The sequence below is a fragment of the Cervus elaphus genome, chromosome 3 (genome assembly GCF_910594005.1).
Source record: "Cervus elaphus chromosome 3, mCerEla1.1, whole genome shotgun sequence".
Lineage (NCBI taxonomy): Eukaryota > Metazoa > Chordata > Mammalia > Artiodactyla > Cervidae > Cervus > Cervus elaphus.
Window position 1 is genome coordinate 10,516,449 of NC_057817.1, and position 16,889 is coordinate 10,533,337.

Genomic DNA, 16,889 nt, shown 5'->3' on the forward strand with positions numbered 1-16,889 from the left:
AAATTTCAGACAAAGGTGAGATTATACAACTCTTACACAGAAGATTATGCAACAAGGTCGGTCTTGATCTGTAGGCTGATAAATGGCCCAGATGACCTCATGATATCTTCTGAGAAGCATTATGCAAACTTTAGAAGCATCCAAAAGTACTGATAATTCTGACATTTCAACTATGACTTTTAATGAAAAATTGAAATTTAGAGTAACAAATAACATTACATATTCATTAAAACACTTACTAGCCCATACTTACCAACCGCCTCTTCCATGGCAAATACATTTTGTATAGCACTTCTATAAATTTCTTGACACTTTCTCCTTTTTTGATAATAGGAACGGGGTCCACAGATGGATTAGATTCACACGAAAATCAGTATTCCTGGAATCTGTTAGGACAGATGTAGCATGGTTACAGAGGTGTATGGTACTTTTTACTTCTTTCCAATGGTTGTAGGAGGTCCTCCAAAATCTACCTCATTTATTTCTCCCTTACTGATCCCAGAATAAAAATAGGTGTTTATGGTTAACTGGGTAAATTAATCTAAAATTTTGCTTTAATATATTCTAAGAAGAAACAATCCTATTAATTTTTTTTATCATGAAGAGATTCTTTGGCAATACTATTTATCAACATTTATCAAATGATCCTAGCAGAAACATTCTAAAGTAGATTAGTAGTTTTAAAAGTCACAGTGATAAATACAATTTCTTCAATGTAATAATATATTTGTTCCACATCAATCCACTAAGCTCCATGAATTGTTCAAGGCACTTTATACAGATATGTCATTTACCTGAAAAAGTGGGCCTGAAATGTTAATCTGACCAATGTCAGACAATTATAAAGTGGTGTACCTGAGGTTTTAATCTAGATCTGACCAAATTCAACACTCCTTCCACACTGTCAAGTGTTTAAAAAATCAGCACCCTATAGGCTCTTGCAAAGGCATTCTACGGATCCCACAAAATTTTGATTCAAGCCATTTGCTAAAAATGCTTTCATCAAATTTAAAAAAGCAATACACTTAGACACACAGGGAATTGTAAATCACTGGAGAGAACTGACATACTAAGTTACGCTGTCAAGTTATCTCCCTTTTGTGTGGAGCTGCTTCTGCTCTGTGCTTCGTCTTGATTTTCTTTAGCTGAGAACATATTCACATACACTAATGTATCGCTAGAACACATTTAGCACATTTGTTATAAAAGCAAGAGCAGGCAAGGTACATCTATTATACAGTAACCAGTTAGAGCCATGCTGCTGCTATGCGTATCTTAAAGAGACCTATTGTATGTTTTGAGTACTAGTGTCCTTCTGTGTCTGTGGGGGATTGGCTCCAGGATCACCATGGATACCAAAATCTGTGGATACTCAAGTTCCTCAAATAGAGGGCCAACCGTGCTTTCTTTTTGGGTGGGGTCATTTCTATGAGTTAATGTGAATACAAATTTTATCCACTGCACATATTGGTATTCCACATGTTTACAATGGGGGAGAAAAATTTGCTGCTAAAACCATAGCACTACCAATGCTGCCTATCTTACTTGGGAATAAGAAAGATTTCAAATTTAAGCTCCCATCATCAATTTAAAAATCTATTTTTTTTTTAAGTATACAAAAGATCTTTTGCACATATATGAAAATCTTTTTACAAATTTATGATGGTCTACTAGGCACAGTTGGAATTTGCACCAGGAAATCAACTAGTTGCTTAAGCACTAAAAGCATTAAATCTTTTAAGAATCTCAGTATAGGGCAAACAGTTTTGTAAAGTCCTAAGGAGAAAAAAATTTAGTGGGTGTGAAAGCAAGAATGTGGGATTAGAGAAAGAATGTAGAGAAGAGAAGGAAAAAAAAAAAAACAAACCCAAGAAACACCATCTCAACATGTAAAACTATAAAACTAAGCAATACAGAGGCAAAAGTCCTAGATGAGGATTTGGGAAAAACAATGATAACCACCACTAAATTCAGGTAAGAGATTAGCTTTGTACTAGGCTTGGAATGTTGACCCAGTTAGTAATCTGTACATCTCAGCTTTCTTACCAATAGCCACCCAGCCTGTTGTTTAAAGATCAAACTAGATAGCTATTGAAACAGACTTGAATAAAAACAAACCTATGCGTAATCTGAGTGTGGGGAAGGGGACAGAAGGTAACTCCTTCTCTTTTTCACTTCCATTCTCATTAGACCTGCAAGACAAACTACAGGCTTGACAAACTGAATGTTATCCAGGACAAAATCTAAGATTGCTCACTTCTTCTCATAGTTCCCTTTCTTTTCCTCTTCAGCTTTTTAAAATTAATTACAAGAGTTAATTTCTGTAACCTGTATGTTTACTGAAATTTAAGCAATGACAAGTTAGGACAATCTGGCTCAAAAATGCCTACTTCTAATATACTTTAGAAAACTTTTGTAAAGTTTTAAGTTACAGTAGTAAGAATTATTTATGTCATTTTATTATAGAATTTTAAGCTTCTGGCTCCTATGTTTTTAAATTCATCACTTTGTAATCTGATCATCTGGTGGGCTTGGAGCAGCAACATGACACCAGAGAAAGCACTCTGTTGTTTCACAGCACATAACCTGAGAACCTTTCTAAAATGAAAGTCAAGAAACATACTTAGCTACTTAAAGATATTTAATAGGAAAATAAGTACTTCATTCTATACCCAACCCTTTTTGGACAACTCTCATAGGCACACTCTGACAGAGACCACACACAGTGTAAAACACGGAACATCACAGAAAAAACTGCTTATCAGTCAGCTTTCATCTTTGCAACCAAAGGTTTTCTCTAGCAAGATATAACTAATGGATTGTTAAAAACTGGTCAGAGAGTTAGTTCTGTATTCTGCTTATAATGACAAAGTGGAGGACAACCTACAAGGCTGTTATTTCTTACGGGAAATACAGTGTACTAGTTTGGAAACAACTTGACCTGTGGATGTTTGATTTTTACACCACTCACTCAGTGCTGACACTGGGAGTCATGACTGTCTCAGATTTGCCAGGAAAGACTAAGTGGTAACAAACCCTTAGGAGGAGAAGGGGACGACAGAGGAGGAGATGGTCGGATGGCATCACTGACTTGATGGACATGGGCTTGAGCAAGCTTCGGGAGTTGATGATGGACAGGGAAGCCTGGTGTACCGCAGCCCATGGGATCGCAGAGTTGGACACGACTGAGCAACTGAACTAATAAACGAATAAAGCAGCCTAATGAATTAGTGAGTATCTACTTTGCTTTTGATATGAATACTCTCCTGGACAGTTCTACAGCCATTCCGCATTTGGTCCGATGTATCTGCGCGTGAAATTCTGTTCTGTATGCAGGAAGAACAACAGGAGTATCTACCATTCTGCAAGCACGCCCAGGGAAAGTACTGGAGGCGGAAACAGGAGAACTCAAGTCTTGCTGTACTAATTTGTTAAACACAGGCTTTACCACTGCAAGTCCTCTACCAAAGTTCCCAAACCAGAAATGTCTCTTATCTACTTACAGATGTATGGTTAGACTGGGGTTGAAATTTAGGACAGTTCTAGGTTGGAGAATGATTTACTACTTTACATTTCAATGGAATATTATCTTTATATGTATTCCCAAGTCTATGTCTGCAATTAAGAAAAAGCACAGGTTTAATTTAGAAGCCACGAAATACTTAGGTAAATGAAGTCTTACGCTTACAAAGCTACTATCTTGAAACTCACTTTCATCATTATTCTTTACCCACTTATCATAAAAAAACTAGTTCTCAGATTCTGCACACAGATAGCTTTATGTAAAATATATAAACATTTGTTCAAATTGATACACAGATTGCATAAATATAGCAATTAAGCTTAAATTTACAGATGTGCATGTACAATGTTGTGCAAGTTATCACAATATTACAATTTCAAAAAGTATTCCAATGGAATCCAAGTAAAGCAGTTAGTGAAGATACCCATGCAGAATTTAAATATCTCAGAACAAAGTTATTAAATGTCTTCAGTAAAAGTTCACACATTTAAAATAGTTTTATTCATTTTATTTGTATATGTCAAAATACATTTTTATTTCCAAAATAGTGGGTTTTGCAACTAGTTTCATGCAGAAACAAGGTCTGCTCAATACTACCAATAAAATCAATATAGCACAGTAGCTGTTCAGTTTTAGATACAAAGAATAAATAACCTAAATACAAAACACTAAAATATTAGAAACACGTATTTAATCATTCTTCACAGGCATCCAAACTTCACAAATATAATCCTTAGCATGCCTAACTGTTGTGCAACCAGAATATGTTGCAGTCACTCAAACTGATCAATTATCTGTATGTTTTACGTCCACGTAAGACCATGGAAATTCTCTATATTCAGACCCACCATTCATACAGTTCAAATGTAACCAAAAATAAAATTCCCACAACTATCCTTGTACCTTTAAAATCAAGAATCCTGAGCTTGGTAGTAAGAGCATAACCTTATATCTTCATAAAACCAATCAAGAGAGGACTTAAAATCCTGCTTACCAAAACACCCTTTCCCAACCCCAAAGTAATCTAAAATAGGCAGTAGAACACAATGACCTTTTAAAATGAAGGGGTACAAATTCACATTTAATATAGTATACAATACAATCAATAATACAATTAGCTACTATAAGCTTTACAATGTACAATTTATTCAAATGGCTGAACTGTTCAGTGGTTAAGGAGACAGTTATGTGCCAGAAAGATATAGTACTTTTTGCATGGTTTAATGAAAATATAAAAGCTATTTGTCCAAATAAATGCCATCTTCACTATTTACTTGGTTTTGCTTTTCTTTCTTCTTTTTTTTTTTTTTTAAAAAAGGCCACTGAAATGTATAAAATGGTCTGAACATGATGGTGGTATCAAAGTCAATGCCTCTTCACATGGCAATAACAGTGCATTTAACACGAACTCACGGGTTAAGTCTGCAAATGATTTCATAGCATTACTTTGGCTAGCACAACAGTTTTAGACAGCACTCAGATAAATATAGGTATGTGAAATGTGAAGCAATTATCTTATGCAACTTTAATTATGGTTGAATACTATCAAATGAAAACTGCAAATAAAAGTAAAAGCATTTTACAGTAGAAAACTTTTGTAAAGATAGGGCTCCACATAATGTGTTAATTTAAGTCTTTATATCACTTTGTTAGTAAATTTTGTTCTTAACACTATTATGGAGTAGCCTACTTTGCATTAACAGACATTTGAAATAATAGTCAAGCATGCCATGTGGTGGACTAAAAATCAAACAGTACACTTATTTATATATACAGCATCACTCAGTACCTGCTAAAATGAATGTGAAGATTACAGAACCTAACATCTTATACTACAATAATAAAAAACAAACAAAAAGTGACCAATGAAGGCAGAAAATAGGACTTAAAAGAATCTAATCTCAATGGACTTTAAAGCATTCATAAAAGGAATAAATGCATATTGCACAAACAGTGAAAGCAAATGTTCCACCAAGCAATTCAGTTCCAGGTGGGGACAACAGTATTAGCCTAATATATGACAATGATTTCAGAGAAGCAAGTGTTCTTTTCTGTAAATGAGAAAGCTGTGAGACGACAGAAAGTCTGCCACATGAAGAGTTAGAAGGAAAAGATAACAAACCCAAACTTAGATGTAAAGCAAAAAAAAAAAACCCAAAAAAAACAAAATAAAATAAAATTAAATATTGAAAAACTGGAAACTGTGGCACATCAAAAAATGCTGAATAACTGTCTTCTGTGAGAGCTGAGTTTTTGCTGACACAAAAATATTTATGTACAACTAAGGCTTACTGGTTAAATATCTGAGGCATATCTGGCCTTGAACACTTTCCTTATATGCTGGAGCTGTAAACAAGTTTTCTCAGTCATAAAAAAAATTCTTCTCAGCAGCTGCATTAACATGAAACAATGGTCTTGATACAAGAAAAAAAAAAACAAAACAGAAAATTAAACAAAACTCCTAGATAAGAGGGCATTTGGCAGGATATCCAAAAATGACAGTCTCCAAGGATTCTTCCCAGGCTTCCAGTGACGGTCAATTATGGTCCACTGGGTTACTAATATGTGCAATTCCATTACTTGCTGCTTTTTTTTATTTGGAAAGTTTGCTTATAACTCTGATCAAGGCCCCATTTTCATCTTTTAGCCTCTGGTTGTCTGCTTTCAGGTCTGGTAACATCTGTGAGAGGAAAAATATAAGAAAAAGTTTGAATTCAATAATGAGATTAAAGTGTTCCTCTTTAAATGTTATGTTTTTACCACAAGACACATGAACAAGCTTTGTCAGTTATACATACTTCTAATGACTAAAACATTTATCAGGAAGAAAGAGGTCCCTCCCCACAATTTGTGAAGCTAATTAGTTTAATAAATGATGAAATGAAAGGTTTATTCTCCCGAAGTTATCAACTGAAATGTACTAAATCACTTGACATCATGACTCACAAGCATACCATATTAGAGCAGCCAAGGAAAGGAAGACTGTTTTTATGTTAGGATAGGCTCTTAAAGGGAATTCCTTTAAGAGTTTCTGTTAGCCTAAATTAAGGCCTTTTGCTTTGTTTTATGTCAGACCTCAAGCCACACTGTTACTCCACAAGAAAACCCAACTATTTAGGGAAGTTTTGAGGGAGTCAGACTTGTTTTAAATTATTAAAATTCCTTAAATAATTTACCTTGTATTAAGTTTAAATGCCTACTACATAATGTTTGATCCAAGATAGGTGCTCAATTAAATGATAATAAAGCAATTACTACTATCATTAGACTAAAGTAATTTACAAGCCAAAGTAATAAGCCTGAATGTCTTAAAATATCCAAGCATAAAAAATACTACTAGTGTTTGGAGTAAACAGAAACACACACCCTTACACCTGAAAACGTGTAAGTTTTTTTTATAGACAAAGTGAAGGAGGGGGTGGAAATACCATAAGTCAACTGGGTTCTCTACTAAGAATGATTTAAGTGACATGTGCTCCGCCAGATTTGATAGGAAATGGAATAGCTTCTATTTTGGACATTAAAACATACTTTCCAAGATAATTAGGTCTCTTTCCTCAGCTTTCAAAATGTACTAGGTTATGTATTTAGATAAAAGTAAAACTACTTGCAAAACTATCTTATGCAAAATCTTCATGAGAAGTTTAATTTTATGTGGAACCAATCAATTCTTAACCTGTGCTCAGAATGTATGGATATAAAATACAGTAATCTGAAGTTTATCTATTAGGATACCTCTAGAATAGAGAACTGAGTAATATTAATTAAGATGGTTCTGACTGAAATGACATTATTTTGAAAAGCAGATAATTCATGTTTAATCTTCAGCTTCCACATATATTAATTATATATAAAATACATGTTACACTGTTTGTGTTCCATTTTCTAGTAAAGAATTTTAAAGTCATGTTTTTAAGTGCTAAAAAATTTGTAGAGCCAAAAATGTGCACAAGCTTTGTAAAAGTGCGGGTAAGTCTTTTACCTAAATGCTGAGATCATTCCCTTAGTTTACTGCAGTTTATCAGTCACAATACACAATTAGTAACACTTTCTAACATTCTGAGAAGCCATGCACAATTAAACAGTTACACGACAAGTTCCAGACACAATGGCATTAATTTGTAAAAGTGAGCTCAAGACACGCTTACTAATACAAAAACACCTGCCTGGCTCTACTAAGAAGAAATGATGAAACTACAAATTATAGATTCACAGACTGCAGTTGCCTACAGAACCCTGAGCGCTTGGCTACCACTCTTGTCAAGGCCCTATTCTCAGTCAGCAGTCGCTCATTTAACTCTCTCAGAGTTTGAATTTGCTTTATTTGGTGCAGATTCTGCAGGAATCAGAACATAAAGAAATAGAAAATAAAAAATAAGAAAGTGGAAGAGTACAATGAAAATATAAAGAATCATAGGCAACAAATATAAGAAGAAAAAATTAAGAGTCTTAAGAGAATATTCCATGAAATTTATATAAGTAAACAGTGCAGTTCTAAAATCCCTTAGCAAACAAAATATACAAACAAAATCCAAAAAAATTTTCTCCAAAGCTATTCAATAATGTTCCAATAAGAAACCAAATAATTCAACAGAGAAATATTTAAATCTTAAAATTCTAATTCTATGGGCATAATATCCTATGCGTTAGTTCATTAATTTATAATATGATTTATTTTATACAAGCCAATGTAATAAGAGGTAATCAATTAATTATATTATGCTTTTCTTCCTGCAAAGAACGTACCTTCCAATATTCAAAACCAATCTATTTTCACAGGTGATGCAGAGTTCAATAAGCTGTACCTCTGTCCACTAATCTAATGTCCGTCATTTTCAAAGAACATTTTTGCATGATCCCCATTCACCATTTTCTCCCCAGTGAACAAAATATTTGAAATGTAAAGAATAAATGATACATCCCAAGTCTTAGTCAATATCATCTTATTTATTCTATACCTGAACATCAAAAGTGCCATAAAAACAGATTACCAAAAGAATTTGAGTTTTAAATACTTTTCTAGCTCACCTAAAACCTGACTTTAGGAAGAAATAGAAGCACAAGACGTAGGTAACTCACAAACTGCATAAGCAACTTTAAGAACAATGAATAAACATAGTATCTATACTAGTATTGTGAAATTTGAGTTTATACCACAGCACTGTTTACTTACTTTGAGCTCTTCTTCCATTTCAGATATTCTTCTTTCTAGAGCTCTTCGTTCCTAGATGAATTCAAGGTATTAATGTTACTGATATAATTAATTATTATACTCTTAAATTTTCTTCTAAATTGTGAAACAGTGACAATTTAGAATAAAAAATCAAATCAGGAGCAGTGTAGAAAAAGATGTGATGGCAGTGATGTGTAAAGAGCTTTCCAAAATTTGAGAGAAATAAATATGAAGATCATTACTTTATTACTTCCTATAAGCTCTTTCTTTAAAGCTTTGACCTTCTGGTAAAATGCCACATAACATGTTCAAACTGTTTTTAGTTTACATAAAACTAGGGATAGAGGAAACTGATACTTAAGACTGAAGACTGCACAGAAAAGAAAAAAGCAAAAACTCACACAGAGATGCAATTACTCTACAGTGATAAGAAGCAGAAAAAGCAAGAAGCAAACGTGACCAAAGTATGTGTATTTTAAAATTTCAAAATGGTCTAAAAGATGGTTATTCCTCCACCCACAATGTTTACCAGTCATAATTTGTCCAGTCGACTTTAGAGCTTTGTATTTAGTTTTATACTCTGTGTAGCATTAATGCAGTGAATCTAATAAAGAAGCAACTATAGCATTTATTTTAAACCACTTCGTTTCAAAGAGTGACAGGCAAAGGCAACATACAGTATATTACTGCAGTGTGCACTTTTATTCTCCCTTAAATAATAAGCATTCTAGGGTGTTATGCAAGAAGCAAGCAGCAGTAATTAATGTGCTTAAAACTTTGGTTAGGTCATACCGCCGCGAAGATACTGACTCTTGCCGGTCACCTTTCAGATACAAACCATTTAAATTTAGTTTAATCACATTGACACTATTTCCAAGACATTCTTTCCCATATTAATAATTAATGCTGATACTTAGTAAAGCAGTAAATTTACTGTAAATGTTAAGATTTTTAGAGTATGTGATTTTAAAAAACAGATGGAATCCTATTCATAGGCTTATAAGTATCATGTTTTTCTATTATATTAGCATGTTTAAACATTATTAGGTAGACAAAAATGTTATTTTTGATAAAAAGAACTTTCTCCTAGTTAACAGTACAGCCACAACCCATTCATAAAAACCACCGCACTTCTCAGAATACCAGGACATGTAATATTTGATCCTCATAACTTTGTGCAATATCAGCAATAGAATATTTCTTCCAGCTGATGGGGAACACCCTCATCAGCCTTAATTTTATTATGTGTCTTCAAGATTTTAACTAATTAGTGGCAAAGCAAGACAAGAACACTATATTGAATTGTCAAACTGCCAACTGTAAAGTTGCAGGCAATTTCTTATATCCGAGAAACTTACTACCATTTAAAAATATGGTTAAGAGAAAAAAATGCATATAAAGTGCTTAATTCAGTGCCTGCCTGGTATGTAAGACAGTGCTAAATAAAAGTTAGCAGTTATTATTAGTACTGTGACTACCAACATCTGTTAAACTGAGAACAGATTAACTGCTTTGTAATTTATCTGCATTTGACAGGCAGAAAAAGAAGAAGGTCAGGTGGGAATGTCAGAATATGAACACGGTGATATTATTTAAGTGCATAAGCCTAGATGAAAAATATAACTTATCTCTGCATGATAGGGAGATTTTACTTTCATCTTTTGCTAAAATTTTTCACATTTTCACAAAAAATGAAATATTCTTTTAAAATGTGACTATCTCAAAAACAAATAATATTTTAAGTATATGGTAATCTCTGTCTTTCACCCCAACTATTAGTATGGATAAAGGAGAACTGAAAACAATTCTTTACTATTTCTACATATCTTGGATATAAAATTCTATACATTATACTGTGATGTAATAACATTACATTTAATATAATAATTGATTCTAAAATTTAGCAATTACAAGTTAGATCAATAGGTTTTTAAAAAGCCTAGAACAACGATTTCTAAAACTTGATGAAATCATAAAACTAGTAGTTATTACACATTACAATTTAGTAAATGACATAGATAACTTTTTGTCTATTATTCTGCATTTATATCACTTTTCTCCTTTTTTGGGGGATTAAAAAGGTAAATTGGCTATTTTTGAAATGGAATGGGAGAAAATATACCAAGTACTCTTGACTCTCTTTGATCTAGAGATCACAGCTCCACAGTATGTAATTTCTTCTGCGGCTGAAACCTTGAAAATCTAGCCACTGCTCAGTAGTATTACAGGTACTCTTTAAGTATTTTTCCATTTACTTTTGATCATTTATATACATCTTCAACTGTTCAGACTAAACTTGTGCAGTTATTCCTATGCCCACTGCCAGATCCCTGAGCAATAATAGTAATAATAAAGGGAGAAAAATACAAGTGAATATATCATGGCCAGACAAGAAACCAGAGAAAGACATAAAATGGTAAAAGGATTTTCTTATACTAATTTTTTGGTTTAAAAGAGCCTACTTAAGTTAAATATTTAAACTCAAAATCAAATATTATTAAATTAACTTTAAAAAGAATTAAAAAATTTGGTCTCCATACCTTTAAAAACTTTAATAATGGAAGTATTTTATTTTTGCAAAGAATTAAACCAAATATACATATGATTAATGTGTTTTAAGTGTATCACCACAGACAATCAGAGAGATAAATGGCATTTAAAAAATATCAGACTCCCTACCACAATGTGTATGTTTCAGAATGAAGACAAGATATGTTTTTTGGTACATTAAAAGAATAACACAGTAAATTAAATTTTATTTAACAAGGTAATTTTACCCTGTAATACTTTATAAAGAAGATAAGCTAGAAGACATTCATAATCTAATTAATAAATATCAATTTAAACTAATTAAAACTACCGTCCATAAAAACAAAACTAAAGAAAACCTATTGCTTATACAAAAAATAAAGGGGGAAAATGATTATTTATTCATTAAGATCAACACTTACCCTTTTTTCCATTTCTAATAGTGACCTATCAGCGAATCTTTCTTGTCTCTGTAAGGAGGTAAGAAACACAAGGAGATGTAAGTGCAGTAAGGATGGGGGAGGGGAGAGGATCACAGCAACGTGTGTCTGTGCTGTGTGTGCGCGTGTGTGCGTCTGACTCCTTATGCCCCCGTGGACTGTAGCCTGCCATGCGCCTCTGTTCTTGTAATGCTATTCAGGAGGAGTAAAGATACAGTGTGAGTAAAGAAAAGAGAAAACAGAATTTGTACCGAAATTAAAACAAAGATTTATTAGAGGAATGCTTGGACATCCTCTATGTATCATTTTGCCTCAAGTCTTTACAGTTAAGCCGGGAGCAGGGATGGGTGACTACTGGGCACAAAGCCAAAAAAGCCCCCGTCCTCCCTCCCGTGCTCCAGCTCGCTCTCCGTCTACATCACAGTGAAGAGAGGCTAACCCGAACGCTCAGATTCCAGGAGCCCGACTGAAATGCAGTCTGGACCAGATGGTGTGCCTCTATACCCATGCAGTCGGACCTGTAAACTGGCCTCTTCCCCTCTCTCATGGCTCTCTTAGTCTTGCTAGCTCTTTCTCTAAAGTTTTCTTTTCTAATCATCCATGTTCCAAAATTGGTAAGAAGGATCACATCTCTTGTCACTTATAAGAAATCCCAGCTATATAGCTTTTCTCTTCCTGGCAAGCTCAGGTCTCATTTTTCTTTCTTCTGCTTCCTGTACTATACAGTCAACTAGAGAGATCTCGAGATGAAAAGGACCTTTGGGGCTTTAAGCCACATATTGCACTCAAAACCAGGGAGCTGTGCATGTGGGTACTGAGCACAGGGATAGGAAAAAAGCAAGTGCTTAGTTTTTATTTACAATGACCTCTGGTCACACATTTCCCTTGGGATTCCTGTTCAATTTATTGAAAATGAATTCATCAAAAGGTTCATCCCCCAGATGTGCTGAATAACCAATTTAAAAAATTTACCAATAACAGTTTTTGCTAACTACTTAATAAGAATGCTCTTTTATGGTCATTAACCACAAAATATCCTTTAAAAAACTATATACACACACACACACAAACAGTTCATTGTGATTAAGCACAACTTCATTAATCTGGCAATTCAAAAACATTTAATATAATTTTCTCTTCTATCAATTCTTTCAACATTCATATTTTTGTACCATCAGGTTTTGTAAAGCAGTTACTCTTTGATCCTTCTTGCAAAATTTCTTTTTTATAGTTATAGTACATAAATAAAGATCTAATCATGGCTGTCTCCCCTTCACAGATCACAGCCTTGTCGTTGTGAAGGGGCTTGTGTAACTCAATGAAGCGATGAAGCATGCTGTGCAGGGCCACTCAAGACAGACGGGTCACAGTGAAGAGGTCTGATAAAATGTGGTCCACTGGAGGAGGGAATGGCAAACCACTCCAGTATTCTTGTCGTGAGAACCTCACGAACAGTATGAAAAGACAAAAAAGACATGACACTGGAAGATAAGCCTCCACAGGTTGGAAGAGTGATTCCCAGGTGGCTCAGTGGTAAAGAATCCACTTGCCAGTGCAGGAGACACTGGAGACATGAGTTTGATCCCTGGGTCGGGAAGATCTGAAGAAGGAAACGGTAACCCACTCTGATATTCTTGCCTGGAGAATCGCATCAACAGAGGAGCCTGGTGGACTACAATCTGTGGGGTCACAAAGAGCTGGACACGACTGAGCACTTACGTATGCACACAGGTCGGAAGATGTCCAATATGCTACTAGGGAAGAGCAGAGGGCAATTACTAATAGTTTAATTGACTATGCAAAAGCCTTTGTGTGGATCACAGCAGCTGTGGAAAATTCATTAAAAAAATGGGAATACCAGACTGTCGTTATCTGTCTCCTGAGAAAACGGGAAGCCAGTCAAGCAATAGTTAGAACCAGACATGGAACAATGGACTGGCTGTAAATTGGGAATTCAAATGGTCACTTTGCTTATTTAACTTATATGCAGAGTACATCAAGCAAAATGCCGTGCTGGATGAGTAACAAGCTGGAAATAAGATTGCCAGAAGAAATATCAACAATGTTAGATATGCAGATGATAGTACTCTAATGGCAGAAAGTGAAGAGGAACTAAAGAGCCCCTTGATGAGGGTGAAAGAAAAGAGTGAAAAACAGCTTAAAACGCAACATTCAAAAAACTAAGACCATGGCATTTGGTCTCATCACTTCATGGCAAATAGATGAGGAAAGTTGGACAGTGACAGATTTTATTTTCTTGGGCTCCAACATCACTGAGGGCAGTGATTGCAGCCATGATATCAAAAGACATTTGCTCCTTGGAAGGAAAGCTATGACAAATCTAGACAGCGTACTAAAAAGCAGAGACATCACTTTGCCCACAAAGTCTGTACAGTCAAAGCTACGGTTTTTATAGTACTCACGTATGGATGTGAGAGTTGGACCAGAAAGAAGGCTAAGTGCCAAAGAATTGATGCTTTTGAACCTGGTGTTGGAGAAGACTCCTCAGAGTCCCCTGGACAGCAAGGAGATCAAACTAGTCAATCATAAAGAAAACCAATCCTGAATAATCACTGGAAGGACTGATGTTGAAGCGCCAACACTTTGGGCACCTGACCTCAAGAGCCAACTCACTGGTGAAGATACATACACGAGAAAGACTGAAGGCAAAGGCGAAGAGGGCAGCACAGAACGAGATAGTTAGATGGTGTCACTGACTCAACGGACATACATCTGAGCAAACTCTGGGAGACAGTGAAGGGGCAGGGGAGCCTGGTGTGCTGCAGTCCATGGGGTCATAAAGGTCATGACTTAACAACTCAACAACAATAATCATGGCGATCCAATCTGTTGTTTTAGTTATTTTTATATATTTTAAATTTTAACTAAAAAGACTTTTGGCCGCACCATGCAGCATGTGGTATCTTAGCTCTCTGACCAGGGACTGGACCTGTGTCCACTGCAGTGGAAGAGCACAGTCCTAACCACTGGATTGCCAGGGAAGTCCCCATACAACTGATTTTTAGCGGGGGAGCAACCAACGCCGCCCAGCCTATGGGATCTTAAGTTCCTCAACCAGGGATCAAACGCAGGCCCTTGGTAATACAAGTGCAGAGTTCTAACCACTGGACCTCCAGGGAATTCTTAGTCTGTTGTTTACATGTTTTTTGGTTTTTTTTTTGTGCTTACTCTTTCTGGGAAAAGAAAAGTTAGGTATTCTAGTTGCTTATTATTAAAAATCAAATTCAGAATTACAAATAAGATGAGACTGTTTCTAACAATTCTGATATACTTATGATGTCTTTAAACTTTTATTTTAATTGCTAGAAAAACAAAGGCTAAATATGCCACTTAAGCAAGTGCAAATGAATAGTAAAATGCTAAAAAGATTGTAAAATGTTAAAAAGACATTAAACAACAACTGAAAGAAATTAAAAATTGCTGTAACAGTGTCAAATACATACAAATTAATAAAATGTTAAATGGAAAATTAGCATTTTATTGTTTTTTTTCCATATAGGGACAGTTCAACAATTTTATGATTCATGTGCTAATATTTTAGGTTAAAAAAAACAACTTTAATTTTTTTTTGTAAATATTCCAGTTAAAGCTGTTAAAATCACATTTAGCAAACCTGGTGAATTGATATTTATTCATCAACTGGTTTCTGGCAAATTAGCCTATTTCGCTCCCTTGGGGACTGTATAGGGAGCAGGGTGGCTGGACTAAGGCAGGATTCAACGATTCTGTAGTCCTTGGCAGAAAACTATGAAACAGACCTAAACGTCAAGCTTAATTCCTTTCTTCTTTTCTGGTCATGCTGCGCAGCTTATAGGATCTCAGCTTCCCGACCAGTGATCGAACCTGGGCCCGCAGCAGTTAAAGTGTGGAGGCTCAACCACTGGACCACTAAGGAATTTCCAATTCTGTTTTTTCCTAGCTTGCTAAACATATCAGCCAATGATTGTTGAATTTTATAAAAAAATTTTGTCCACAATCTACTATTTCAAGATTAATTCTTAGTAAGATGATTGTTTTCCTTGGAAAAATTCCATGCAACTACTAGAATTTTTCAGTGCAATCAAAACTTCCACTATATGTGTATTCATAAATAGTTATCGAAGAAATGTTTAAAAAAATACACAGATTCACAGTAGACTTAAATACTCAGGGTAAATAACTCAATAAAGTTGAAAAAAAAGTTTAACATTCTGTCACTTTTATTTTTACATGTACCCCTAAATTTTTTTTTTTTTTTCCTTTAGTCTCTCCTGTCCTGGTCTAACATCTCTTGTTTCTTTTTGAAATACAGAATGTACTGATATTAGCGGGGGAAACCTTTTCCCCACGTTTTGACAGAAAATAAAGAAACTACATAGCAGACCTCACTAGACATTCCCTGCATTACACGACAATCTAAGGAGCCAAATGGAACGCAGGATTCACCACTGTGAAGGACACCGAACTGGCCAAACTAAAGTGAACTGAGACCTGACTCCAAAAGTCAAAACGTCCTTGGAACATCACTGAAGTGGGTCAAGAGGTTAAATGATCACCACTGGCCCCGGTTTCAAAACCCGTTCCTAACTGTCAGGCCACGGTTAAATGTTACAGCCCCACGCATTCATTTCAACATTTGAGCAAAACAATAGAAGGCTAGGAATAACACAACAGGGTAAGCCCCCGTTCTGTGGCAGCCGGGATGGTGGGAGGCTGGAGAGTCAAAGTCGCTCAGTCGTGTCCGACTCTTTGCAACCCCATGGTCTATACAGCACACGGAATTCTCCAAGCCAGAATACTGGCGTGGGTAGCCTTTGCCTTCTCCAGGATATCCTCCCAACCCAGGGATCGAACCCAGGCCTCCCGCATTGCAGGCGAATTCTTTACCAGCTGAAGCGGGAAACCCACAACAAATCAATTTAGGCCTACAAATGATTAGCTCGTAATCAGCGCTCAGAAGAAAAAGCAGCTGGAGGGATTCAGAGGACCTGGTACTTCACTAGGGTTGCCACGAAAAAACTTTCAGAAGCAGCACAACCCCGGGCTTCAGGGAGTGGAAATTCAGCGTAAGGCCAGGTCAATTTTCTTCTCAGAAGCTGAGTAACTCTGGGCTAGTTACCGAAGTATTTGTGCAAAACATGTGATCTCTTAAACAGTTTGCCAACGGTCAGGCACGGTTCTCCCTGAACCCGTAGAGAGAGATGCTGGTGTCATTACTGCCATT

General features: G+C 35.5%; 1 protein-coding gene across 5 annotated transcripts in view; it reads right to left on the reverse strand.

Moving 5' to 3' along the window:
- Positions 1-4,016: 4,016 nt before the first annotated feature.
- Positions 4,017-16,889, reverse strand: part of PPP1R12A (protein phosphatase 1 regulatory subunit 12A) — a 161,186-nt gene continuing 148,313 nt past the window's right edge. For 4 of the 5 annotated variants that reach the window (XM_043880279.1, XM_043880294.1, XM_043880303.1 and 1 more), the window contains 3 exons: positions 11,648-11,695; positions 8,697-8,747; positions 4,017-6,203 (listed from right to left, as the gene is read on the reverse strand). In XM_043880279.1, the coding sequence (XP_043736214.1) occupies positions 6,117-6,203; positions 8,697-8,747; positions 11,648-11,695 (186 nt within the window). In that variant the 3' untranslated portion in view covers positions 4,017-6,116. Of the gene's footprint in view, positions 6,204-8,696; positions 8,748-9,488; positions 9,520-11,647; positions 11,696-16,889 lie in introns of all 5 variants that reach the window. The other variant, XM_043880288.1, reaches the window with a different exon arrangement.